The sequence below is a fragment of the Oncorhynchus masou genome, chromosome 2 (genome assembly GCF_036934945.1).
Source record: "Oncorhynchus masou masou isolate Uvic2021 chromosome 2, UVic_Omas_1.1, whole genome shotgun sequence".
Lineage (NCBI taxonomy): Eukaryota > Metazoa > Chordata > Actinopteri > Salmoniformes > Salmonidae > Oncorhynchus > Oncorhynchus masou.
Genome location: NC_088213.1, coordinates 33,673,944 through 33,701,538, shown reverse-complemented (window position 1 = coordinate 33,701,538; position 27,595 = coordinate 33,673,944). Strand labels below are relative to the sequence as shown.

The window sequence follows — 27,595 nt, the reverse complement described above, 5'->3', positions numbered from 1 at the left end:
CTAACATCTCTGAGGACTAATAGGCCGATCTACCTACCATCTCTGAGGACTAATAGGCCAATCTACCTAACATCTCTGAGGACTAATAGGCCAATCTACCTACCATCTCTGAGGACTAATAGGCCAATCTACCTAACATCTCTGAGGACTAATATGCCAATCTACCTAACATCTCTGAGGACTAATAGGCCAATCTACCTAACATCTCTGAGGACTAATAGGCCAATCTACCTACCATCTCTGAGGACTAATGGGCCAGTCTACCTACCAACTCTGAGGACTAATAGGCCAATCTACCTAACATCTCTGAGGACTAATAGGCCAATCTACCTACCATCTCTGAGGACTAATAGGCCAATCTACCTAACATCTCTGAGGACTAATAGGCCAATCTACCTACCATCTCTGAGGACTAATAGGCCAATCTACCTAACATCTCTGAGGACTAATAGGCCAATCTACCTAATATCTCTGAGGACTAATAGGCCAATCTACCTACCATCTCTGAGGACTAATAGGCCAATCTACCTAACATCTCTGAGGACTAATGGGCCAGTCTACCTACCAACTCTGAGGACTAATAGGCCAATCTACCTAACATCTCTGAGGACTAATAGGCCAATCTACCTACCATCTCTGAGAACTAATGGGCCAATCTACCTACCAACTCTGAGGACTAATAGGCCAATCTACCTAACATCTCTGAGGCTATGTCCATAATTACACAGAACTCATTGTACCTGACCACAAATTCAATAAGCAATGAAGAGAAGTTGTCTCATTATTTTCTCACAATTTCCATATTAAATGCAAACAAAAGGAACTCTAAAAGCCCTTTTTCCAGGGACCTGCATAGTTCCGTAATTGCGATCCATTCCCATCCAGAAATTATAAGGTTATTTTACAGAATTACAGCCTGATTAAAATTGCACAATATTAGAGTTAATTGACTCCCATCATGGTCTCTGGGCTGCCTGACAGATGTGTGGAGAGGTCAAGAGTTAGGTGGAGAGAGGGGGACAGAGCTGCTATTCAGGCTGGCCCTGACTCCCACATTGGGGCCATCAGAACCCAGGCCACATGTGCCATCATTAGAGCCCCTCTCAACAAACACTGGTCTCAAAGATCTACAGCTCTACAGGGGAAATCCTGATCTCCAACCCATGACACCACACAGACAGACCATACAGACAGACCATACAGACAGACCATACAGACAGACCGTGTGAGAGACTGAGTCACCATGTACGGACACATTCATCTGGAAATGAGGGTTTAATGTGATTTATGTGTGAATGCGTAGGCTTGTACAGGAATGTTAATAACAACAGGATGACTGATGAAATGTAATGAGTCTTAGAATAGAGAAATTTAACATAATATAACTGGAACTTTATAGGACGAGCTTACATTTCAATCATTTTCTATCACATAGTAATGTATTTGTTTGCACAGAGAAATGACATTTGGATGAAAATTTCAGACTTGAAAAGCCCAGAGTGGATCCACGTTCATTATATGTTCATTGATGCATTGTTCGACCTTACAGTCTATATAAAACGTAGGTCAGGTAGTAGATCATGTCCTGTGGAACGTATAACAGTAGAGTATATGCATGAACACTGTGCTTTAACCCACTTTCCCTGCTGTACTCACGCCCCCACACAGGGTTGCACTGCTGATGCCCACTCTGACAGCCACCTCCTGTCTCAGCTGGCCAATGGTCTCCTCAGAGCTCCTGACCTGCCATCAAGACAACCACACAGCACATCCTTCACTGTACCACACCAATGGGTTACAAGTACAACTGTAGATTAGACCAATGTAGGTTTCATTATGCTGATTTAAATGTAGGTTTCATTATGCAATTGCATCCTCTGTCAATAGTGTGTTCAAAATGTGATTAAATGAGGTTAACATGTTGATGTACTAGTTCTATTTGATCTTGACCAGAAGTGGATAAGTGTTTCCCAACAGAATTGGCCAGTCCTGAACTAGACCTGTCTGGGTGGTAATAGATCCCCAGCCCTACCTGGTCAGTGAGCTGCTTCACCCTGCTCTCCAGCTGGTGGAGCTCCTGCAGCTGTGTCAGCTTGTCCTGGTCCTTCCTGGTCATCTCCTGGTGCAGCTCTGTGATGGTGTCCTGTAGCTCCTGGACCTGGGCTTCACGCTCCTCCACCTGATACAAGATAAACACAGGCCTGATTTGATATATTTTTACCTCCTTCCTCTCCTCCTTCTTTCCTTCCATCCATCCAGATTTCCTTGAGGTAATCACCAATTTCACACAGTAGGTTAGGTGAAAGCAAGGATTCCACTATCATTTTTGCCAATCAAGTCATGTTTGAACATGTCAGAAAGATATTATTTAAAGGAAGGAAAGAAACAGGGATTCATTTTCATATTATTGGAAGTCTGCAGCACTAAACTAAAACACAAAGCCTATTGAAAGTCTCCGGAAGCAACTGAACATCAAAGTTGTCTATTACAGTAAAACACCAAATACAATACAGTTTGCACTCACATGTCGAACTATCAAGAGAGGCACATCTCAAAGGAGATGTGCCAATTTCAGGTACAAGATTACATTTTTGTGGCAGAAGATACAATGTAATCAAACAATGTTACACAGATAAAAATGCATGTCCTGTTCCTTATTACCAGCCAGTTGACACAGCATGGTAAGTGTCAGCGAATATAATTAAGATTTAATTTTCCCTGGATGTCCATATTATATACTCCTCAGTTGCTTATCAAATTAACGGCATACCTTTTTTATTTCATGTAAATTCACCAAGATACTGGATGGAATAAATATTTTGAAAGCAATGTGCAGTTTTTTTTAGACAGTCCAAAAGCAAGTAGAGGACTATATCAGATAAATGATATGTTGTAGAGTCCATTTCAAGGCTATACTAATACAGATGAAAAACATGATGTGTATTGTTTGTCCGATATTTCATCAAAGCATTTGCTCCCTACAAATGTAGTCGGAGAGGAACCGTATTAAAAATCTGCCGTAAAGAGAACAAGAGGCATCTCTCCCTCCTCTGAGGAGAATAAAAGCTACTCTGGTAGACAGAGTGGTGGGAGGATACATGGTAAATGCGTGGACAGCGACGGTGAGGGCTCTCTACAACTGTCACACCACTCTGTGTATATCCAAAGTATTCATCCTTTCAAAAAAAAAGTTTTCTGCCGAACATCAAAGCAACACATATGCGTCCTGTTTTTCACACGAAAAATGCATGGTCATCTCCATGTCCTAAAAGTATGCTGGTAAGTTCTCACATCGAATATGAAAAGCAAACACAAGAATAGGCTATCTTGTGGTGCAGGTGACTGCAAGATAATGCACACTACGAGGCTTTCATCTATTTGGTTTACTGGAAATTTGTATCACATGCGGCAACCACCAAATGCACACACTGTCTAAATGGGATGGAAATTCCAGGAGTTGTTTTCTTCAATATCATAATTAGGCAAGAAGTTATGCATCAGGGACATTTTAGCCTAATGCTTGGCATGATGATAAACATTCATTCCGGTATCTCAGGAGATGTCCATCTCACCAGTTTTCTAAGGTCTGCTTTCTATAATGCCAGCAGTGCCATATAATTCCCATTTCCAAAAAGAGGTTTTAAACAAGACTTTATTATAGACCTCCACCACCTATCCTCCTACAGCCCATTAGAATTCAGATCACTCCCCTCTAAAAGCTGAACCACCTCACATCTCCCTGGGTGGTTCTGATTTGATGCTGAGGTTTTAAAGGCACACTAATATTAATGGTACTGTCAGCAGTTTAATGAACTGGCCACACAGCTCACTGGGCTGATGCTTTGACAGATAACTCACACCGTTTTATTCCCGCCTCCTAGCAATATTACAGGGCCAGCTTTACCTCGCCTGACATCTGTGTGAGGTCTTACCTGCCAGGGCTAAACCGGGAAGGTATCTGAAGAATTAAGTTCCATGGAAATGTGGGTGTACAAACCCCTCTCTCAATCACGCATACAATGTACATTTTGTATAATAACTACATTATATACCCTGATTGATATGAACAAGGTTACCTAAGGTTAAAGGTTATTTCTTATAAGCACAGAGTCATACACACAATCATGTCCATGCACAGATATTAGAAATCCATACAACTGGCATGGGATTGACAGAGAATAAAGAGGAAAACACTGAGCTAGTAGTAAGAGACAGGAAGAGACCGAGGAGATAGGGAGGAGGAGGAGATAGGGAGGAGGAGGAGATAGGGGGGAGGAGAGGAGATAGGGAGGAGGAGAGGAGATGGGGAGGGAGGAGGAGAGGAGATGGGGAGGAGGAGGGATAGGGAGGAGGAGGGGGAGGAGAGAGATAGGGAGGAGAGGAGATAGAGAGAGAGGAGATGAGATGGGGAGGAGGAGAGATAGGGAGGAGGAGAGGAGATGGGGAGGAGGAGGAGATAGGGAGGAGGAGGAGATAGGGGGAGGGGGAGGAGGGGAGATGGGGGAGGAGGGAGGAGGAGGATGGGGGAGGGAGGGAGATAGGGAGGAGGAGGGAGATGGGGGAGGAGGAGATAGGGAGGAGGAGGAGAGATAGGGAGGAGAGGAGATAGAGAGAGAGGAGATGAGATGGGGAGGAGGAGAGATAGGGAGGAGGGAGAGAGAGGAGATGGGGAGGAGGAGAGATAGGGAGGAGGAGAGGAGATGGGGAGGAGAGGAGATAGGGAGGAGGAGAGATAGGGAGGAGGAGAGGAGATAGGGAGGAGGTGAGATAGGGAGGAGGTGAGATAGGGAGGAGAGGATGGGGTGGAAAGAAGATGGGGAGGAATAGAAGAGCAAGGGAGGAGAGGAGATGGGGAGGAGGAGAAATGAAGGGGAGACATTATGGAGATAAGGAGAAGAGGAGATGGGGAGGAGAGAGGAGAGGAGGGGAGGTGTAGAAGAGATAGGGGGAGGAGAGAGGAGGAGGAGAGAGGAAAGGAGGGGAGGAGGAGATAGGTAGATGAGAGGGGTAGAGAGAGGCTGGGCCTGTCTGTCTGGATCTGTGGCAGTTCATGCCACCCCATGAGAGCTGGGGTGCTGCTTACGCTGCAGGGTATCGTCTCAGCATGGCGTGTGTGCGTGCGTGCGTGTGTGTGTACATACGTGTGTTTCCAGGAAGCCTCTGCTTAACTGGTCTGACTGAACAGTGAATCAGGGGTTCTCTGTAGAGTCCCTCCAGTGTTATCTTCACACAGGTGTTTTGAACCCAGCAGTGTTGCTTCTCCCAACCCCATCTGACGCTCACTCCTCTACCTGCCCTCTGCCAATGGTTGCCTTTCAACCCATTTATTTGTTCACATTGAACCGTTGCATCAAGGCCTTGTTGTTGTATCTACCATCTCTGGAGCTCAGTTGGTAGAGCATGAGGCTTGCAACACCAAAATGATGGGTTTGATTCCCAGGACCACCCATATGTAAAATGTCTTTGCGCATGACTATGTCACTTTGGATAAAAGCGTCTGCTAAATGGCATATATTATTACATTACCACCTGTACTAATACTAACCCTCTACACCTACACAGGATCAGCCCAGTCCAGCAGGTTCCCACTGCATCATGGACATGTGTGAACATCTGTGTGGTTTTAAAGGGGCTGTAACACACTCCTCATTATCTTGAGTTTGACCCAATGCTACCAACACCAGGCCTGCCCAGGAGACCAGTGTGATTTGGTCTTCTTCCTGAATCTGAGCATTATGGGTCTATTTGATCTCTCACCGCTGTGACAAAGCTGCAGCACCAGGGCTCCTAAATGATCCTCTCACAGCTTACCCAGCATGCACCAACATCAAGTAGGGCAGGGACAATACGCAGATAACCGCAAGACGTTTTTAAAAGAGACAAGCATAAAATGTCCTCAATGTAATTAACCAAAATAAGCTAGAGGCAGGCATGGGGCTCAAAAGCATAAAGAAAATGATAAACGCCAGCGTTTCGTAGATTACTCTTAAAAATGAGTATTTCACACGATAAACACTGTACATATCATCTGGTAATTTCCATTAAAGGTTATTTGTTATCTTCAGGCGCCCAGAAAGGACTCCTATTGTCTTGATTTTTAGAGGTTTCAGATCCCTTCATTAACATGCTAATTGCGTCCTGGTCCACAGAAAGATATTAAAGAGGGAGGCGTGTGGAGAGGCTCTTTGTCCTGTCAGGGCCCTGGGACTTCTCTCCGCTCGCTCACTGCCTGATAAAAACAGGATGATATTAGTTCTTGAGACTCTCCTTCAACGAGGTGGAGGGAGTCCATGGTGAGCTCTGCCAAATTAGAGAAGCCTTGTTGTGTGTGAGGGCGCAGCTGCTACCCTCCCTGCCTTACACAGTCCAACTGTAACGTTCGTCTGAAGAAGTAGACCAAGGTGCAGTGTGGTACGTGTTCATGATTCTTTATTTTCTCAGAACACCAAACAAAACAACACAAGAATAACGAACGTCACGTTCTGTAGGCTTCACAGAGCTAACAAAAAACAAGATCCCACAACATAGGTGGGAAAGCAGGCTTCCCAATCAGAGACAACGATAGACAGCTGCCTCTGATTGGGAACCACACTCAGCCAAAACCAAAGCAATACAAAACATAGAATTAAAGAAACTAGAATGCCCACCCTAGTCACACCATGGCCTACCCAAAATAGAGAATAAAAGCCTCTCTATGGCCAGGGTGTGACACCAACACAGCCAAGGCCAGTCCCCAACCTGCTCTGTAATGCCATTATTCAGGGCAGGTGAGCTTCATAATAAGTTTCCCCACCACTACACACGTACGTACACACACGCATCTCCAACCAGCTACATCTACAGTAAGTACTGATTTATTTAACTACTAGTATGCAGACCAGAGTGCTTAGACCCAAACTGACTTGCTCAGGGAACTGCTAGAGAAGATATTCTGATTACCAGACACATAAGAGATATGAATGACTGCCACCATATAAGTGGCTTCCACCCAATCTTTCCAGAATGCACATAGTAAGCATTTTGGCTTAATGTCAATGAGCCATATCTGTCTGTCTGCCTGCCACTACCACAGCACCATACACACATCATCACCATGACCCCCTCACCAGATAAATACCAGAGGTCACTCTTCCCATTCAGCAAGAAATCTAAATGATAATGACTCCTTATTAAAAATGATATTTGGAAGTGCACATAGGCTACATCAAAAGGTGCTGACATGGAGGGGCTGGGAGGATGGGGCTCACTGATAACCCACATCAAAGCACAGGCCGGGGGGCGGGGGGGGGCAGACAGAGACTGTGTCTGGGTACTGAGGCTGTTGCAGATGGGGTACCAAAATAAATCTAGCGCAACATTTACCAATTGCAATTTGGATAATGCTTTCACATTGAGATGCTCCATGTTATTTGTAAGCGTCCCCAAAAAATAGGATATGCACTCTGATGTTGGGAGGACGGTCTAAATTAAGCCAGAGTAGATGAGATTCAGTAGCTTGGGGAAATTATAAATGATGGCCCATGTAAAAAAAAAAAAAAAAACACACACAAAAAAAAAAAAAAACAGTTGAAAAAGACCAAAATAAAGGACATCATGGTATAAACCTCCAGTGGAGGACTAATGAATGTCCACCCCAATGGTGCACTTCAGCAAACAATCAGGCGTGGTGGATTAGCTGAAATTGGGCAGACAATAGGACACCTCTATTCCAGCACGGCACAGTCAACCTTTTAACGGCAGGCTGTTAGGTGATATCTGTCCGACCGTCGGCCTCTTCAGAGCTCTCCACCGTTTAAAACCATTCCCAGCAATCCCTTTTCACACAGCCATTACAGCGCTTTAGGTGGACCTGGCTGGCTGGATCACAATGCCATGAGAGAGGACTATTCAGGCAGAGAAGAGTAGAGCCCATCTACTGTTTGCTTAGTGAGAGTGCCAGGTTCCCAGCCCAGTGAAGAGTGCTTTAGAGCCATACTAACTGAAGTTCAACCATTGGGCTGCTGCTGAAGAGGTTTCAGTGTGGGGTTGAAACAGAACCTGGCCTGTGTCCAGACATAGTCAAACACAGAGTGACGATGGGTTTACGAGAAGCTCCATCTCCCTCGAGGTGGACTGACTGGTCAGTGGCTCAGTTCCGATCTGCTGCTCTGCCTACAGTACCTATACTCCCTCCCCAGGGTCACCTTCTCTGTCCTGGTCAGTGGCTCAGTTTCGATCTGCTGCTCTGCCTACAGTACCTATACTCCCTCCCCAGGGTCACCTTCTCTGTCCTGGTGAGTGGCTCAGTTCTGATCTGCTGCTCTGCCTACAGTACCTCTACTTCCTCCCCAGGGTCAACTTCTCTATCCTGGTCAGTGGCTCAGTTCTGACCTGCTGCTCTGCCTACAGTACCTATACTCCTTCCCCAGGGTCACCTTCTCTGTCCTGGTGAGTGGCTCAGTTCTGACCTGCTGCTCTGCCTACAGTACCTATACTCCTTCCCCAGGGTCACCTTCTCTGTCCTGGTCAGTGGCTCAGTTCTGACCTGCTGCTCTGCCTACAGTACCTATACTCCCTCCCCAGGGTCACCTTCTCTGTCCTGGTCAGTGGCTCAGTTCTGATCTGCTGCTCTGCCTACAGTACCTATACTTCCTCCCCAGGGTCAACTTCTCTGTCCTGGTCAGTGGCTCAGTTTCGATCTGCTGCTCTGCCTACAGTACCTATACTTCCTCCCCAGGGTCAACTTCTCTGTCCTGGTGAGTGGCTCAGTTTCGATCTGCTGCTCTGCCTACAGTACCTATACTCCCTCCCCAGGGTCAACTTCTCTGTCCTGGTCAGTGGCTCAGTTCCGATCTGCTGCTCTGCCTACAGTACCTATACTCCCTCCCCAGGGTCACCTTCTGTCCTGGTCAGTGCCACCTCACACCTCAGAAATAGGTCTGACCAACCTGATCAACCGCTTCCCCTGGGCTGGCCACCCGCCTGCCTTAGCCTGACACAACACTGAAACCACCAGCCAGCCGCACATGCTCAGTCACAATGAAATCCCAGTCTGTCCGGGCGTCCTGCCTGCCTGCCTCTCAGTGACATTGACACAAGGCCAAGCCCTGGAGCTCTCTCCCTGGATCCTCACAACTACTGGAGGATGGATGAGCCAATCTATTATTTACATCAATCACTCAGTCAATCCAACCAACCAACTATAGGGACCTCGGCCATCTGTCTCCATATAAAGTACTAGTCCTACAGATATCTGGATCATAACGCTTGACGGTGTGCCAAAATGTAATGAAAGTGAATAAAAATGCATTGATTAGGCCCGAAACCAAATAAATAAATCCAATAAGGAAATCTAATTAGTAATACCTTACCAAGATTACAGCCGAGTTACTAAAATTAATTGAAGTGAATGAAGTATTTGTGATGACAAACAGGTATTTCCCCTATGGTAGACAGTGGGCCAGGTCTTCAGTATGGAAACAGCCCAGAGCCGTTGCCTATATGTATATACAGAGAGATTAGGCAGCGGGAATGCTGACGTCTGACCTTCATACATCAAAAGGGGCAGAAAATCTGCTTGAGACTGCACTTCATTATACACCGCAATGCATTTTCCAATTACAAAGTATTATAATTATATTACACTTTAATAATAAGGATTCTACTCTATTACAAACTTGGCACAGTACCAAAATGTTCTGATGTATTATATAAGAAAGGGAGAAAAACAGCACACATCCTTCCGTTTTCATGTCATTAGGTATTCAATGAATTTCCAATTAGGATAAAGGGGAGAGAAAGACAACGTTTTCAAGTCTTTTTCATCATGCTCTAAGATATATGTTATTTGTTCAAATATTCCTCATATTCCTTCCTCTCTTCCCGTGAGTGAGTCAGAGGCATCTTTGTTAGAGAACAGGTGATATCACGGAGGGAGGAACATGGGAGACATGCAGAGGGTTCAAACACCCACCACCATCCAGAGCATTCCATTAAGAGAAAACGAAAACCAGCAATAATGAGAGCCTCTTCCTGTCTTCTCTTCCCCCTGCCCGGTACACCTGGACGGAAAGCAGATGGAAGGAGAGCAGGAAGGAAGAGGCCTCCTCAACCTCATTCACACCAACACACTTCACATTCCACCCTCTGCCTTTCCTTTAAATCTCTCTAAGGCCCCAACTCCCCACCACCACCCACCTCTCGCCTACGCCTGCCCTCCCCAAGACAAGGGAATTTCAATCGTATTTCCTATCCTAGAACAAAACAGTCCACTCCCGATTATTAATGCATTTCAAAGCAGACATCATCATTTTTTCAGGGTGTTTTCTTTAAAAAATATATACTGAAACTCTTTATGGTCGACCCGGGGGTGCGGCCTCTCCTCTTCTCTTATGATCTTATTAGCATCGTATCTCCCACTGCCTACTGGGGAAAAGGCATTGCTATGTACTCTGTCTGTCTCTCTGACCTCTCGCTGGATGGAATTCATTTGGCCTTTCCCTCTTTCTTTACCTTGATTTGGCTGGAAAAGGGCAGTGAGTGGCTGCTGTCTGATACAGCTATTAAACATAAACACCATTAAATAAAAACGGGCTGTGAAAAGGGATGTGAAACAAGTGAGAGGAAATAGGAGGCCTAAAAGATAAATGATCAAGCAGTTATATTATGCTTGAAAAGTGATATTCCTGTTTATCTACTCTGATCTGGCCCACTCCACCAATGTTTCAAATGTTTTTGCATTTTCAACCGTTATAGAGAACAGCCCTTGCCACTGTACATTGTACATATATCCTGTTGCCTAGTCACCTTACCCCTACACATATCTAAACCTACCCCTCCAGGATCCCTGCACATTGTAAATATGGTATTGGCACTAACCCTGGAACCGACTCTGTATATAGCTTACTTACTTTCTCGTGATCTTCTTATTTATATTTCATGTGTTTTTGTTTTACTTTACTTTTTTATTTTAAAATACTATAATAGCAGGTAGCCTAGTGGTTAAAGCGTTGGGCCAGTAACTGAAAGTTTGCTGGCTCAAATCCCTGAGCTGACAAGGTAAAAATCTGTCGTTCTGCCCCTGGACAAGGAAGTTAACCCACTCTTCCCCAGTAGATCGTCATTGTAAATAAGAATTTGTTCTTAACTGACTTGCCTAAAAAAATAAAGGTTACATTTCACTGAACTAGCGCAGGTGACAAAAATGTTACATTTGTTTTAATGACGCAGATACAGTATGTCTTATGCTCTGATATCTGATTGGTCAAATGAAAATGACCTCAAAATGTCTCAGTTATTATGAAGGAAACACAATGATGGCCTTCAAAGTAGACTTTGACACATCAATCTGAACAGTTATTACGGTTCCTCGTTCACAGAGAGCAACGACAGCACATTATGAAGGTAGGCTTATGTATTAATTAGTAAGGGCATCATGAGAGAGAATGACAATTAAAAAGAGAGAAAGAAGGAAGGACGGAAAGGGGATATATTGCAGGTCCTCTGCTGTTGTAGCCAGTGAGCTGCTGGTCTGGGAGCCTTGCCTGCCTGCCTGCCTGCAGAGGATTGTGTGCAGGGCCGGGGCTTGATGAGGTAGTACAGCTGAATGATATACAGTGGCGGCCATGGGGCGAGAGCTCTCCATTAGTTACGGGGTCCCTGTTATGCTCCGGCTCCAGTACATTATTTTCAAATGCATCAGTCAGCGTAGTGCAGCACAGATAAATTCTAAGGCCTCAGATCTGTAATGCATACCCTCACCGCTGCTATATTACGCTGCAGGTTAGGAGGGCAGGGAGAGAGGGGGGGTAGAAATGTCATTTATTTTTCACTGCGGCCAGTATTCCTCCCATTAGCTTCAAACGTGAGATAAGTTATGGCCTTTAACGAGCCCCTTTAGCCGCCAGAGCACGCTGCACACAAGGCGGTGGCCAGAGGGAGCGGGCTGGAGAGGCGGAGGGGGGAAGGAGGGGAAGGGACTGGCAGGCGGCAGGGCCCAGATGACCCACCATGATGCCCTCCTGTCCTTGAGGTCACAACACAATACACACCCACACCAGATGAATCATTTAACTATACGCACAAACGCACATACACACAAACCTCTCAAGGTTGTCCACCTCCATATAAACATAACTAGCAATTTGACCAGCCAGCATATATCTGCATATCAAAACAGGATGCTGTCAGAGACAATGAATGGTAGTCTGTAGTGAGAGACTAATAATAACCTAAAAGGTCTATACAGCTTCAGTAAAGCCCTGTTAAAAGAAGACCCAGTGAATAGGAGTTCACCCAGGGGAAGCAACCCAGCGTATCTCCCATTCATATTGCTCGTTGAAGTAGTGCACGAGGACTCGGCCCATCTCAACCACTCTGAAATATTTACCTCTGCCACTCAAATGTTAAGGCTAGCTGTAGTGTAGTCCTGCTGACCTTTTAAACAGCTCTGGGTTGACTTCTTGTGTTGTATAGAGCAGTGGGCTGTGTGGGGGAGGGGTCGGCCTGGTGGGCTGGAGTGGGCTGGCGGTTCAGGAACCTGACAGATGGAATCAGAGCGCTGAGAGCTCCCACGTACTGCAGCTCTCTGCTCGTCTCTCCAGTAGACATAAGCAGTTACACAGAGAAATGTACAAATGTGTGTGTGCATTAATGAATGTACTGTTATTGATAGTTCTCTGAGCTTCTCCAAAAGGGCAGTTTCTCACTAGTTCTAACCACAGCCGAGCATATTACATGGTATGTGTGATGTACGGTTGAAGAATCTCACAACACAGAATGTCCCTTACCTCATTCTGGTCCAATAACCACTTAGATACTGATGACATAGTGCTCAGATTCAGAGTAATTTAAAAAGTTCAATTAGTTGAGCTAATCCCATTTGTCTCTGAACGGAGGGGGTTGTAGTAAAAAGACAGATCTATAAAGATTCCTCTGAATTCAGCCTTTTCTCTTTTCCATTCAAAGGAGCAGTCTGGAGTTGAAGCAGCCAATCCCTCAGCATACATCTTAGTGTAAATGATTGACAAGTCGTGACCAATTTGCCTTGCACTTTTAAGCCCTCCTCTTAGTTTGTAAGTACATACAATCAATAGCCTCTCTAAAGCCTTGCCATCGTCTGCCACCTTCCGTCTAAACTCTGAGCCCAGTCAATCTATCACACGCCAATTAAGACTTTTATCCAAATTACCAGGACCCTTTTGCAAAGTCTATAACAAACACCATCATGGTCTAATCACTAGAAGTTATGCAATATGAAGATGAGGATCATTTATATGAATATTTCTCTGCCTTGTCTATTCGAATAAAACAGGCTCACGTATCATCTAACTGAAGTCTATTCGATACGTTGTACAATGGAAATAATGCAAGGTTGGCTTGTAACCTTCTCAGAACATTATATTGACATTATGTTCAGAGAATGTACTCAACATAATACAGGGCCTTCAGAAAGTATTCATACCCCTTGTTGTTGTGTTACAGCCTGAATTTAGATGTTGTTTTTTTTCACCCATCTACAGACAATAGCTCATAATGACAAAGTGAAAACATGTTTTTAGAAATGTTTCCAAATGTATTGAAAACTAAATACAGAAATATCTAATTTACATTAGGATTCACACCTCTGAGTCAATACTTTGTAGAAGCACCTTTGACAGCGATTACAGCTGTGAGTCTTTCTGGGTAAGTCTCTAAGAACTTTCCGCATCTGGAATGTGCAACATCTGCCTATTATTTTTTTCAAAATGGTTATTGACCATTGGTAGACAACCATTTTCAGGTCTTGCTGTAGATTTTCAAGTAGATTTAAGATTTAAGTCAAAACTGTAACTCAGCCACTCAGGAACATTAACAGTCTTCTTGGTGAGCCATTACATTGTAGATTTGGCAATTTTAGGTTATTGTTCTGCTGGAAGGTGAATTAATCTCCCAGCGTCTGGTGGAAAGCAGACTGAACCAGGTTTTCCTCTAGAATTTTGCGCTGCTTAGCTCCATTCCATTTCTTTTTTATCCTGAAAAACTCCCCAGTCCTTAATTAATGATTACAAGCATACCCATAACATGATACAGCCACCATTATGCATGAAAATATGTGGTACCATGTTGTATTGGTAATGTGTTGTATTGGACTTGCCCCCAAACATAACACTTTCTATATGTGGGGTACAGAGGTGAGGTAGTCATTCAAAAATCATGTTAAACTCTATTAGTGAACCGTCCATGCAACTTATTGTGGGACTTGTTAAGCACATTTTTACTCCTGAACTTATTTATGCTTGCCATAACAAAGGGGTTGACAACTTACTGACTCAAGACATTTCAGATTTTCACTTTTTATAAATGTTTTTAAATTTTGAAATACATAATTCCACTTTGACATTATGGGGTATTATGTGTGTAGGCCAGTCAGAAAAAAACAATTTTTAATCAATTTTAAATACAGGTGGTGACCTAGTTATGGCATAGGTCCTCTCATGACATGGCAATAGGGGTGGGAGTTAGGACAGATGTGGGGGAGGGGTAAATTACAAGACCAGGTGAAGCAGACTAACCCTAACCACCATCCCATCCCCTCCTTCCACACCACCCTCTGTCCCCCCAGCTGCCCGCAGGCTAAATGAGAGAACATGATCATTCTGGGCACAACCGTCATGTTGCCTAATCTCTCGCCACATCACGTGCCAGCTCTGTTTACCACACAAAAACACACCAGGCCTTTAATGCCAATGAATTATGAAGGAAGTACAAGACACTCTTAATTACCCGACCCCCCCCCCCCCCCCATTGTGAATAATTCAACTTTCTGCTTACACTACTTTAGTGGAGATTGCATGCAGTAGTTAACATAACAGAGTGCCGGGTTCCCCCAGGGGTGGTGTGTGTTTCAGGCCCACACTCATTAGAGATGTGTGTATGTGTGTTTGTGTGTGTGTGTGGGTATCCAACCACTCTACTCTGGTAGGTGGTGCATGCAAAATGCAGCCAGTGGACGTGTTCACCCCCTGGCACTTTTTGTCTCTGGTTCGTCAAGCGTGAGAGGTCTGGGATACGTACTGTGCTCCGAGAGGGGTCCAGTGCAGTCAAGTAGAAGACACACACACACAGAATGAGAGATGGGGTACATCTATGTAAAATTTGGTGGAAAATATAATTGGCCTTTCTTCGGTCAATCTGACAGCATGAATAGTGGGCATTAACTCGGTCTCCATAATACACAACTAGTAGGAGTCAGTAGTCTACCGCTCATTGCAGTAACGGCCAGTTCCTCTGATGTTGTTTCAAACAGTGAATGGAGCTGAGTGGATGTGCAGGATACTTACTTTAACCTGGGCTTCCTGCTGAGATAGACAGGCCTCTTTGAGCTGCTGAAGTATAGCATCCTGGGTAGACAGGTGTGTCTGCGCATCCCTGTAATGGTCATCCATTTCTCCACTGTGAATACAAGTAAAAAATGAGTTGAAAACAAAGTAAATCTGTAAAAAGTTGTTTATGCAATCAGAATCAGGAGTGTAGCTACAATCAATTTCACCCTCAATTAGCATATAATATGCTAACAATAAACCTACACAGCGCAGAGAAGATCTGATTATCAAGAGGCATTTATTGTCATAATCTTTTGGGATCTTATAGTCCCTCACGGAGTGACATTCACTGGGCCACGTGGGTCGTACTGGTGTACGAATGTAAAAATCCCACAAAATCTGCTGTTGGCACCCATTCAAATTAGACCCAGAGTTGCCTTCTGGTTCATTCTTTTAAATGACTGTTTTCTCATTAGCTGGAAATGTTGTTTGAAATGTCTGAGACAACATACTTTGGTGATATCATTATCAACCTACTGCATACCCCTTAAAAATATGCATTTTCATCTCTAGCATTCACTGGTTGAAGTTGAAGTAACTTTTGAGTTTACTGGTGAATATGACAAGAATACAGTGCCTTCAGAAAGTATTCATACCCCTTGACTTATTCCACATTATGTCGTGTTACAGCCTGAATTCAAAATGGTTTCAATATATTTGTTTCTTGCCCATCTACACACAATACCCCATAATGACAAAGTGAAAATATATTTTTAGAAATGTTTGCTAATTTATTGAAAATTGAATACAGAAAAATCTAATTTAAATAAGTGCTCACACCCGAGTCAATACTTTGTAAAAGCACCTTTGGCGACGATTATAGTTGTGAGTCTTTCTGGGTAAGTCTCTAAGAGCTTTGCGCACCTTGGGCCTCATTTATCAATTATTTGTGGGCACAAGTTTGTACGTATACCATACGTTGGATCATTTCCACGTGAAGTGTGAGATTTATCAATATGAACGTTTGCTTGAGAGTGTGCGTAAATGTACAGGACTATGCGTATGCACAGTGCCAAATAATGGAATAAGTGAATTGCTTGTCAAGTGTAGCCTAGTGAATGGGAAAAATATACTGCTCGTTGTCAGGCTCAAAAAGCCTCAAAGTTCCCCAGTGGCCACCAATCTTTCAACCCTTGTATTGGTCAGCAAGTTGTGTACTTTGGTGTGTGTGTTCCCAAACAAGGACCAGTTGCGCTCTTAGGCTGGATGAAAATGATGAGATTTGGAGGATGATAGAGGCAACAGGGGAAAGAGCCTCAGATATGAGATATGTTGGCACGACTGCAAAATTGCATCTCCATCCCAAAGCCCTTGCTTGGAAGTGTACTTCGCCAGACTGCCAAGAACCTTGTCCAGATCCAGGCCAAGGTGGCGAGACACGGTAGTGATGACACCATAGGCCTTGTTGATCTCTGCACTAGACAGGATGTTCTTGCCAGCATACTTGGGGTCCAACATGTACACTGTGGCGTGTATGGGCTTCAGGCAGAAGTCTTCACGCTTTTTGATCTATTTCAGAACTGCAGTTTCCTCTACTTGGAGCAATGGTGAAGTGGGCAGGGCAGTACAGATTTCTTCCCTTACATCTGTAAGCAGAGTCTGAACATCAGACAGGATGGCATTGTCTCCCTCAATCCGTGCAATGGCTACTGCTATAGGTTTCATGTTGCTTACCACTCTCTCCCAAAATACATCATCCAGGATAATCCTCTTGATGGGACTGTCCATATCGGCAGACTGTGATATGGGCATTTCTTGGAAAGACTCCTTCCCCTCCAGGAGACTATCAAACATGACAACACCACCCCAACAGGTGTTACTGGGCAGCTTCAATGTGGTGCTCTTATTCTTCTCACTTTGCTTGGTGAGGTAGATTGCTGCTATAACTTGACGTCCCTTCACATACCTAACCATTTCCTTGGCTATTTTGTAGAGTGCATCCATTGTTTTCAGTGCCAAGATGTCCTTGGGGAGAAGATTCAATGCATGAGCAGCACAGCCAATGGGTGTAATGTGAGGGTAGGACTCCTCCACTTTAGACCAAGCAGCCTTCATGTTCGCAGCATTGTCTGTTACCAGTGCAAATACCTTCTGTGCACCAAGGTCATTGATGACTGCCTTCAGCTCATCTGCAATGTAGAGACCGGTGTGTCTGTTGTCCCTTCTGTCTGTGCTCTTCTAGAATACTGGTTGAGGGGTGGAGATGATGTAGTTAATTATTCCTTGCCCATGAACATTCGACCACCAATCAGAGATGATTGCAATACAGTCTGCTTTCTTTATGATTTGCTTGACCTTCACTTGAACTATGATGAACTCTGCATCCAGCAAATGAGTGGATAAAGCATGTCTGGTTGGAGGGGTGTATGCTGGGCGAAGAACATTCAGTAATCTCTTCCAATACACATTGCCTGTGAGCATCAGAGGTGAACCAGTTGCATACACAGCTTGAGCAAGACATTCATCAACATTTCTCTGACTACATTCTTCCATTGCATCAAAAACACTTCTGATTCCAGGAGGACCATGAGCTGTTGCTATCGATAAGGTGTCTGATTCATCATTTTCACCTCTAATAGAAGTCAGAGGTTGCTTGTTGTGAGCGCTGAGGGAACTTTTTGCACTTGGCCAGATTATTCTGCATCTTTGTTGCATTCTTCACATATGATTTGGCATAGTATTTGCAAATGTACACAGCTTTTCCTTCTACATTAGAAGGAAATGTCTCCACACATCAGATAGTGCCGGTGGCATTGTCCTGTAAAGATTAGGAAAAAATGATTAAAAATCAAACAACAAATACAATTCCATGTAGATAAATAGTTAAGTAGTTAGATTAAACAACTCCTTTGTAAGATAAATGTTTTAAAATGAGACATGTATGAAACAGGTGAATTAACACTCCTCAGTTAGCAGGCTCAAGCAAGCTAAAACCTACATGGTAGCAAAAGCTTACAGGCAGAAATTGTTAACAAGTTAAAAAATGATTTAAACACACTTTTCTGTAGGCTACTATTTACTAGTTAACAAAAAATCATGTATTTCATATAAAATATATTCACCCCACCCAGTATTGTGATCAAAACTTACCAGAAAGCATGTAGTCCTTGGCTCAGACAGTGTAGTAGTGTGGGCTCAAAGCATCTTATTAGTGTGCAAGATCTTGAGAATCAGCTGTACATGTGATGGAAGAGTGCACTGCACTGCACATGTGATGGAAGAATGCACTGTGCATGTAGAGGGTTGCATTTCCATTGAATTGAGGATAGTTTAACCAAAATATGCCACAAGACCTAGAATTGCCTTATATGTATCCCACAAAAGAGTTTCACTGTTATAAGCTAACTTTTATGATGAATTTAAGCAAAATTCCCAAAATTCCAGGGCTTAACTTCCCATGAAAAACTTCCAGAAAATTTCCTGAAATTTACAGGAAAGTTTGAAACCCTTTCGAATGCTAATTTTTCTATTTCATTGTATTTCAATTGTGAATGCATGCAACACATCTTGACAGGCTATACTGCCCTACCAAGCGAAAAGGCAGAAACTGCTCATAGCGTGGAACTGAGAAAAATTGCTTTTATTTACCTTGGTTTCACAGTATTTTTATGCAGTTACTACTAACATGACCTCCATTGTCTCCAAAACACAATACAATAGAGGCAGGATACTTATCCACATGATTAAGAATGTATTTAATGTAGTAAAAATTACAGTAACTAATCTTCGACCAAATGAGCAGTTACTGCCTTTTTGCTTGGTAGGGGAGCATAGGCCTATCACATAATATGACCACATCAGTGCATTTGTTAAAATAATATTCCATATAAAGTACAGTAATTTGTTCAATTAAAGGCAAATGTGAAAGTGAAACAATTGTTGAAATACTATAAAAGACTGAGATAATGGGAAATGGAATGAGAGATGGCTGACCTTGATCTGTTGGAAGATTTGGCACACGCAGCATTTCACAGAGAATGCGTTTTTAGGGACAGGTGGGACTTTTTTGCAGAATGTACGGATTGGCTCATTAGATATTTTTTCCCAAAACCAATCAAATAGGATTTTTGGAAAGATTTAATACCTGCTTTAGAAATGCAAACACATGGCATTCCGGTGCACATCAAAGTGCTATCCACCCTCTGTTTTCTCAGCGGGAGCCAATCGGCATCTCAGATCCCTCGATGAGCCAATGTTTTGGATGCAATCATCAGCAAAACAAACTGTACCATACAATTTCCATACACCATCGCATGGATGGCTTATTGGTGAGTGTTGCCTACTCATTTGAAGTATATTTGGCATTGCTAAAGAAACTTGAATTGTCCTAATGGTCCTGCCTTGTTTCACATGTTTACTGGTCAAGCCACACTTGAGTGAGCCAACCTCTCGCTCAGTGTCAACTTCTGACACTAGCGCCTCTATGTCAGTCTCAGAAATTGTTTGCTTTTTCATAGCTTTTGTTTTGGTTGTATTTCATGGTACTTTGTGTATTCTCCACAGGCTTTAAAGGGTTGATTTTAATAGGGGTGTTTCGAGATGCAAATAGCCAAGGTCGTGCACAAGCATGGAGGCTGAGAACAACTGGTATTTATCAATGATTATCTCCTCGCAGTGTGTGTATGACGCCCGTAAGTAGAATTTTTGAATAGTTTTTATGCATTATTGATAAATGAGGCCCCAGGATTATACAATATTTGCCCATTATTCTTTTTTAAATTCTTCAAGCTCTGTCAAGTTGATTGTTGATCTTTAATAGACAGTCCTTTTCAAGTTGATTTAAGTAAAAACTGTAACTAGGCCACTCAGGAACATTCAATGTCATCTTGGTAAGCAATGTCTGTGTAGATTTGGCCTTGTGTTTTAGGTTATTGCCCTGCTGAAAGGTGAATTTGTCTCCCAGTGTCTGAACAAGGTTTTCATCTAGGATTTTGCCTGTGCTTAGCTCTATTTCATTTATTTTTATCCTAAAAAACTTCCCTAGTCCTTAATGATTACAAGCATACCCATAAAATGATGCAGCCACAACCATGCTTGAAAATATGAGAGTGGTACTCAGTGCCCCAAACATAATGCTTTGTACTCAGGACAAAAAGTTAATTTCTTGGCCACATTTTTTGCAGTATTACTTAAGTGTCTTGTTGCAAACAGGATGCATGTTTTGGAATATGTTTTATTCTGTACAGGCTTCCTTCTTTTCACTCTGGCATTTAGGTTAGTATTGTGGAGTAACTACAGTGTTGTTGATCCATCATCAGTTTTCTCATATCACAACCATTAAACTTTGTAACTTTTTAAAAATCAGGACTCATGATGAAATCCCTGAGCAGTTTCCTTCCTCTCCGACAACTGAGTTAGGAAGGACGCCAGTATCTTTGTAGTGACTGTGTGTATTGATACACAATTCCAAAGTGTAATTAATAACTGCACCATGCTCAAAGGGATATTAATATTTTGTCTTTCCTATTCACCTCTTAATGGCACACATACACAATCCATGTCTCAATTGTCTCAAGGCTTAAAAATCCTTCTTCAACCTGACTTTTCCCCTTCAACTACACTGACTGAAGTGGATTTAATAGGTGACATCAATAAGGGATCATAGCTTTCACTAGCGGTGTAACGGACCGTAGTTGATCTGTGATCCTTACGGATCACCCCCCCACACACACAGTTCGGCACGCATGTGAACCGCAGATCAATTGCAAAGTTTAACCATAATACCTGAAATACCGTTACTTTATAAAGTAATAATTCCTTAAATCTCGATGCAGAGTTGCAGTGAAAAGATAAAGACAAGACAGATGTGTCTTGTTTTACTCTGAAGTCTGAAGGTTGATGTGATGATTTTTAAAAAGCAGTTGTGTGTACTGTTCACGTGAACGGGGCCTGTTGAATCCCAACAAATCAACCCTGGATGGTCGCATAGCAAAAAGCAAAGAAGAAAAAAGAGCAGTGAGGAGCTGAAGAACTGGAAAAGCCTCCCGCTTAATTTAAGACTCATGTATTGGAGCATTTTGGCTTCCCTGTCAAATATGATGACGGAAGAAGGGTGGTGGACAACACCGATACAGTGTGTATGTCACGCCTTGGTCTTAGTATTTTGTGTTTTCGTTAATTAGTTGGTCAGGCCAGGGTGTGACATGGGTTTATGTTGTTGTATTTCGTATTGGGTTTTTGTAGTTATTGGGATTGCGGCTGAGTAGGGGTGTTGCATAAGCTTGGCTGCCTGAGGCGGTTCTCAATCAGAGTCAGGTGATTCTCGTTGTCTCTGATTGGGAACCGTATTTAGGTAGCCTGGGTTTCACTTTGTATTTCGTGGGTGATTGTTCCTGTCTCTGTGTAGTTTCACCAGATAGGCTGTACTTAGGTTTCACGTTCCGTTTTGTTGTTTTGTATTTGTCTCAGTATTTTCATGTAAATCGTCATTTGTTTCATTAAAAAACATGAGTAACCAACACGCTGCATTTCGGTCCGACTCTCTTTCGACAAACGAAGAACGCCGTTACAGAATCACCCACCACACACGGACCGAGCAGCGTGTTAACAGGCAGGAGCCACAGAAGAGGCAACAGAAGCAGCTTCAGTGGGAGAGGCTGCACCACTTGGAGAATTGGACATGGGAGGAAGAACTGGACGGAAAAGGACCCTGGGCTCAGCCTGGTGAATATCGTCGCCCCAAGGAGGAACTAGAGGCGGCTAAAGCGGAGAGGCGCTGGTATGAGGAGGCAGCAAGGCGACGTGGATGGAAGCCCGTGAATCAGCCCCAAAAATGTCTTGGGGGGCTTACAGGGAGTATGGCTACGCCAGGTAGGAGACCTGCGCAAACTCCCTGTGCTTACCGGGGGGCTAGAGAGACCGGGCAGGCACGGTGTTATTCAGTGGTGCGCACGGTGTCCCCAGTGCGGGTGCATAGCCCGGTGCGGTATATTTCAGCTCCGCGTATCGGCCGGGCTAGATTGAGCGTCGCGCCAAATGCCATGAAGCCGGCTCTACGCATCTGGTCCCCAGTGCGTCTCCTTGGGCCGGCTTACATGGCACCAGCCTTGCGATCGGTGTCTCCGGTTCGCCTACATAGCCCAGTGCGGGCTATTCCACCTCGCCGCACTGGCAGGGCGACCGAGAGTATTCAACCGGGTAAGGTTGGGCAGGCTCGGTGCTCAAGAGCTCCAGTGCTCTTGCACGATCCGGTCTATCCAGTACCACCTCCACACCCCAGCCCTCCGGTAGCAGCTCCCCGCACCAGGCTTCCTGTGCGTGTCCTCGGCCCAATACCACCAGTGCCAGCACCACGCATCAGGCCTACAGTGCGCCTCGCCTCTCCTGCACTGTCGGAGCCTTTCTCCTCTCCTGCGCCGTCGGAGTCTCCCGCCTGTTCAGCGCTTCTAGAGCCTTCCTCTTCTACAGCGCTGCTGGAGTCTCCTGTCTGTTCAGTGCTATCTGAGCCTTTCTCCTCTCGTGCGCTACCGGAGTCTCCCGCCTGTTCAGCGCTTCTAGAGCCTTCCTCCTCTACAGCGCTGCCGGAGCCTCCTGCCTGTTCGGAGCAGCCTGTGCTGCCAGTCTGCATGAAGCAGCCAGAGCTGTCAGTCTGCATGAAGCAGCCAGAGCTGCCAGTCTGCATGGAGCAGCCAGAGCTGTCAGTCTGCATAGCGCAGCCAGAGCTGCCAGTCTGCATGGAGCAGCCAGAGCTGTCAGTCTGCATGGAGCAGCTAGAGCTGTCACTCTGCATGGAGCAGCCAGAGCTGTCAGTCTGCATGGAGCAGCCAGAGCTGTCAGTCTGCTTGGAGCAGCCAGAGCTGCCAGTCTGCATGGAGCTGCCAGTCTGCATGGAGCTGCCAGTCTGCAAGGAGCTGCCAGTCTGCAAGGAGCTGCCAGTCTGCAAGGAGCTGCCAGTCTGCCAGGAGCTGCCAGTCTGCAAGGAGCTGTCAGTCTGCAAGGAGCTGCCAGTCTGCAAGGAGCTGTCAGTCTGCAAGAAGCCGCCAGAGCTGTCAATCTGCATGGAGCAGCCAGAGCCGCCAGTCAGCATGGAGCAGCCAGAGCCGTCAGTCAGCATGAAGCAGCCAGAGCCGTCAGTCAGCATGAAGCAGCCAGAGCCGTCAGTCTGCCAGGATCCGCCTGTCAGCCAGACTCTTCCAAATCTGCCAGTCAGCCAGACTCTTCCAGATCTGCCAGTCAGCCAGACTCTTCCAGATCTGCCAGTCAGCCAGACTCTTCCAGATCTGCCAGTCAGCCAGACTCTTCCAGATCTGCCAGTCAACCAGACTCTTCCAGATCTGCCAGTCAGCCAGACTCTTCCAGATCTGCCAGTCAGCCAGACTCTTCCAGATCTGCCAGTCAGCCAGACTCTTCCAGATCTGCCAGTCAGCCAGACTCTTCCAGATCTGCCAGTCAGCCAGACTCTTCCAGATCTGCCAGTCAACCAAACTCTTCCAGATCTGCCAGTCAGCCAGACTCTTCCAGATCTGCCAGTCAGCCAGACTCTTCCAGATCTGCCAGTCAGCCAGACTCTTCCAGATCTGCCAGTCAGCCAGACTCTTCCAGATCTGCCAGTCAACCAAACTCTTCCAGATCTGCCAGTCAACCAGACTTTTCCAGATCTGCCAGTCAGCCAGACTCTTCCAGATCTGCCAGTCAGCCAGACTCTTCCAGATCTGCCAGTCAGCCAGACTCTTCCAGATCTGCCAGTCAGCCAGACTCTTCCAGATCTGCCAGTCAACCAGACTCGTCCAGATCTGCTAGTCAACCAGACTCTTCCAGATCCGCTAGTCAACCAGACTCTTCCAGATCCGCTAGTCAACCAGACACTTCCAGATCCGCCAGTCAGCCAGGATCTGCCGGATTCAACTGCCTGGCTGGGCTTCATCTCAGTACTGGGCTTCATCTCAATACTGGGCTTCCTCTCAGTGCTGGGCTTCCTCTCAGTGCTGGGCTTCCTCTCAGTACTGGGCTTTCTCTCAGTACTGGGCTGCCCCTCAGTTCCGAGCTTCCCCTCAATCCCGAGCTGCCCCTCAATCCCGAGCTTCCCCTCAGTCCCGAGCTGCCTCAGTCCCGAGCTGCCCCTCAGTCCCGAGCTGCCCCTCAGTCACGAGCTGCTCCTCAGTTCAGTGGGGTTCTGGGTGAGGACTATTAGGCCATGGTCGGCGGCGAGGGTGGATTATCCCAGGACGCGAAGGGGAGGAACTATGACATTTATGGAGTGGGGTCCACGTCCCCCCCTTAGGGGGGGGGGGGGTTCTGTCACGCCTTGGTCTTAGTATTTTGTGTTTTCGTTAATTAGTTGGTCAGGCCAGGGTGTGACATGGGTTTATGTTGTTGTATTTCGTATTGGGTTTTTGTAGTTATTGGGATTGCGGCTGAGTAGGGGTGTTGCATAGGCTTGGCTGCCTGAGGCGGTTCTCAATCAGAGTCAGGTGATTCTCGTTGTCTCTGATTGGGAACCGTATTTAGGTAGCCTGGGTTTCACTTTGTATTTCGTGGGTGATTGTTCCTGTCTCTGTGTAGTTTCACCAGATAGGCTGTACTTAGGTTTCACGTTCCGTTTTGTTGTTTTGTATTTGTCTCAGTATTGTCATGTAATCGTCATTTGTTTCATTAAAAAACATGAGTAACCAACATGCTGCATTTCGGTCCGACTCTCTTTCGACAAACGAAGAACGCCGTTACAGTGTAGGTATTATGCCACAAGAAAGCCGTATGATCATGGAAATACATTGAGCATGGCCACACATTTAAAGCATCATCACCCTGGTGAAAATATAAAAATTGTCAACGAATTATCCAAGGCATCCTCTGTTGCCCTCGCCACAGACGGGTGGACCTCCAGGGTAATGGAAAGCTACGTGACTGTGACTGCTCACTACACCACAGATGGGAGATGTGAAGTCCGGTGCTACAGACACGCCACCTCTATGAGAGTTGCACAGGCACACATCTGGCGCAGGTACTGCTAGGAGCAGTAGCAGAGTGGAAGCTAGAGAGGCCCAATAGCAATAACCCAATCACCACAGATAATGCCAAGAACCAAGTAAATGCAGTGATAGAAGCTGGACTGGGGCCACAGATAGCTTTCTTTGCACGTGTGATCAATTAAGCATCCCAAAGGGGAATCTCAGTGAACCAGATGGATCGCCTCCTTGGGAGGATCAGGAAGGTGGTTTCCTTTTTCCACCGAAGCACAACAGCCGCTCATGTGCTTAAGACCAAGCAAGAAATGTTACAGCTACCGACCCACAAGCTCATACACAATGTCACAACAAGATGGAACTCTACATGATATGTTGGAGTGCTATCTTGAGCAGCAGACAGCTGTATACTCTGCACTGACAGACAAGACCCTGAAAAAAAATTAAGACATTGTCACCTTGTCTGATGATGGCGTGAAAGTGGCAGAGGAGGTCCTCCAGGTGTTCAAACCACTCAAAACGGTTACAACCCTATTGAGCGCTGAAACTGAACCACCTGTGTCCATGATCCTACCTCTGAAAACAAGGATTCGACAATCCAAGGCCCCAAGTGAGGAAGACAGCACCATCACTAGAGATGCCATTAGAGAGGACATGAACCCCAGGTACCCCTCTGATGGACAGGACTACCTTCATAGATGTACTGCACTGGATCCAAGGGTCAAGTCCCTGTCTGTTCAAGTCCCTATCTGTTCAAGTCCCTGTCTCACCTAGACCCTGCCCTAAGCCGGAGGACATACAGTGATCTCACCACTGAGACTGTGGCCACTGAAGAGGTCAAATAAAAAATAAGAGTAAATTACTTAATCTTAGTCAGTAATCTATGCCAGTGCTATTAGAATCATCTATTTATTTGGAATAATAATGGATTTTATTAAATGTTATTGCCACAATTATAGTTCTATGAAATATGAAAATATATAATTAGTTAGTTTAATAGATCAAGTCATTTGGCCATGAAGGAGCTTTTCGGGGAGACCTTTTCGAACAAGGACACAGGCAAGACGTTTGTCAACACCATCAAAGAGGAGGTGGCATCCTACAAGGCAGCAAGCGGCATTCCAGTGGATGGTGATCCACTGACATGGTGTAAAAACAAGGTAAAAACATCCTGCTATGATGGCAAGATGCTACCTGGCTGTGCTTGGCACTTGATTTCCTAGCAAGAGGGTGTTCTCCATGGCAGGGGACATAGTGACTGTAAAGAGGTCTCCCCTCTCCCCAGACAATGTAGACATCCTCATCTTTTAGAAAAGTAATGTGAAGTTATAAGCTCAGGTCTGCTTTTCTTTATTTTTTTACTTTTTTGATGATGTGGACACGGACATTTTTTACATTCCCTATTGTTCAAAGGAAGAAGGTATCATGCCTCATATTGCACTTTAATTGATCAATTGAGTATTGAATATTTTATTTTAAGATTTTTTTTTCAATTGAAAAGTTCCTTGCTTTAAGTGTTCTTTTAAGTAATAAATGGAAAGCAAAGTTATATTTGACTCCGAAAAAATTATCCGATCCGTGACTTATGATCCGAGCCGAGAATTATGTGATCCGTTGCACCACTAGCTTTCACCTAGTCAATCTGTCATGGAATGAGCCGGTGTGAATGAGCCTAATGTTTTGTACACTCAGTGTATATGTCACATTCTGACCTTAGTCCTTTTGTTATGTCTTTGTTTTAGTATGGTCAGGGTGTGAGTTGGGTGGGTTGTCTATGTTAGTTTTTCTATGATTTGCTATTTCTGAGTATGGCCTGGTTTGGTTCTCAATCAGAGGCAGCTGTCAATCGTTGTCCCTGATTGAGAACCATATTTAGGGAGCCTGTTTTCTATTCTGTTTCGTGGGTGATTGTTTTCTGTTGTGTGTCTGCACCATCCAGAACTGTTTTCGGTCGTTTCGCTTTGGTATTTTTGTTTTTTCCATGTTCATTTTAATAAATATGGACACATACAACGCTGCACCTTGGTCCTCCTCTTCTCCTTCATACGACGACCGTTACAGTATATCATTCACAACATTTGGATGGGAGATGTAATCCAGTTATAGTAAAATAAACAATATAACTATGTGTGTCGTATTTGCTTGAAATCAGGCTCGCCTGCACTGCTTTCATTTGGGAAAGATTGCTTCCGTCCCATGCTCCTCCCCTGCCCACTTGCGTGAATTTAGTTGAAAACGTAACTTTGCAGAGGGAACCTATTCTAAAAATGGTTTAGAAAATAGAAACTTTTTGTTCAAATCAGTGTTCTACCTAAATTCAGGCCCTGACAACTGATGAGATTCAGATAGACG

At 44.8% G+C, this 27,595-nt stretch overlaps 1 protein-coding gene across 1 annotated transcript in view; it reads right to left on the bottom strand.

Annotated features, from left to right (window-relative positions):
• Positions 1 to 1,286: 1,286 nt before the first annotated feature.
• Positions 1,287 to 27,595, bottom strand: part of LOC135559380 (flagellar attachment zone protein 1-like) — an 80,462-nt gene continuing 54,153 nt past the window's right edge. The window contains exons 5-7 of the mRNA XM_064993543.1: positions 15,300 to 15,411; positions 2,033 to 2,179; positions 1,287 to 1,743 (exon numbers count right to left, since the gene is read on the bottom strand). Coding sequence (XP_064849615.1) covers positions 1,630 to 1,743; positions 2,033 to 2,179; positions 15,300 to 15,411 — 373 coding nt within the window. The 3' untranslated portion in view covers positions 1,287 to 1,629. The remainder of the gene's footprint in view (positions 1,744 to 2,032; positions 2,180 to 15,299; positions 15,412 to 27,595) is intronic.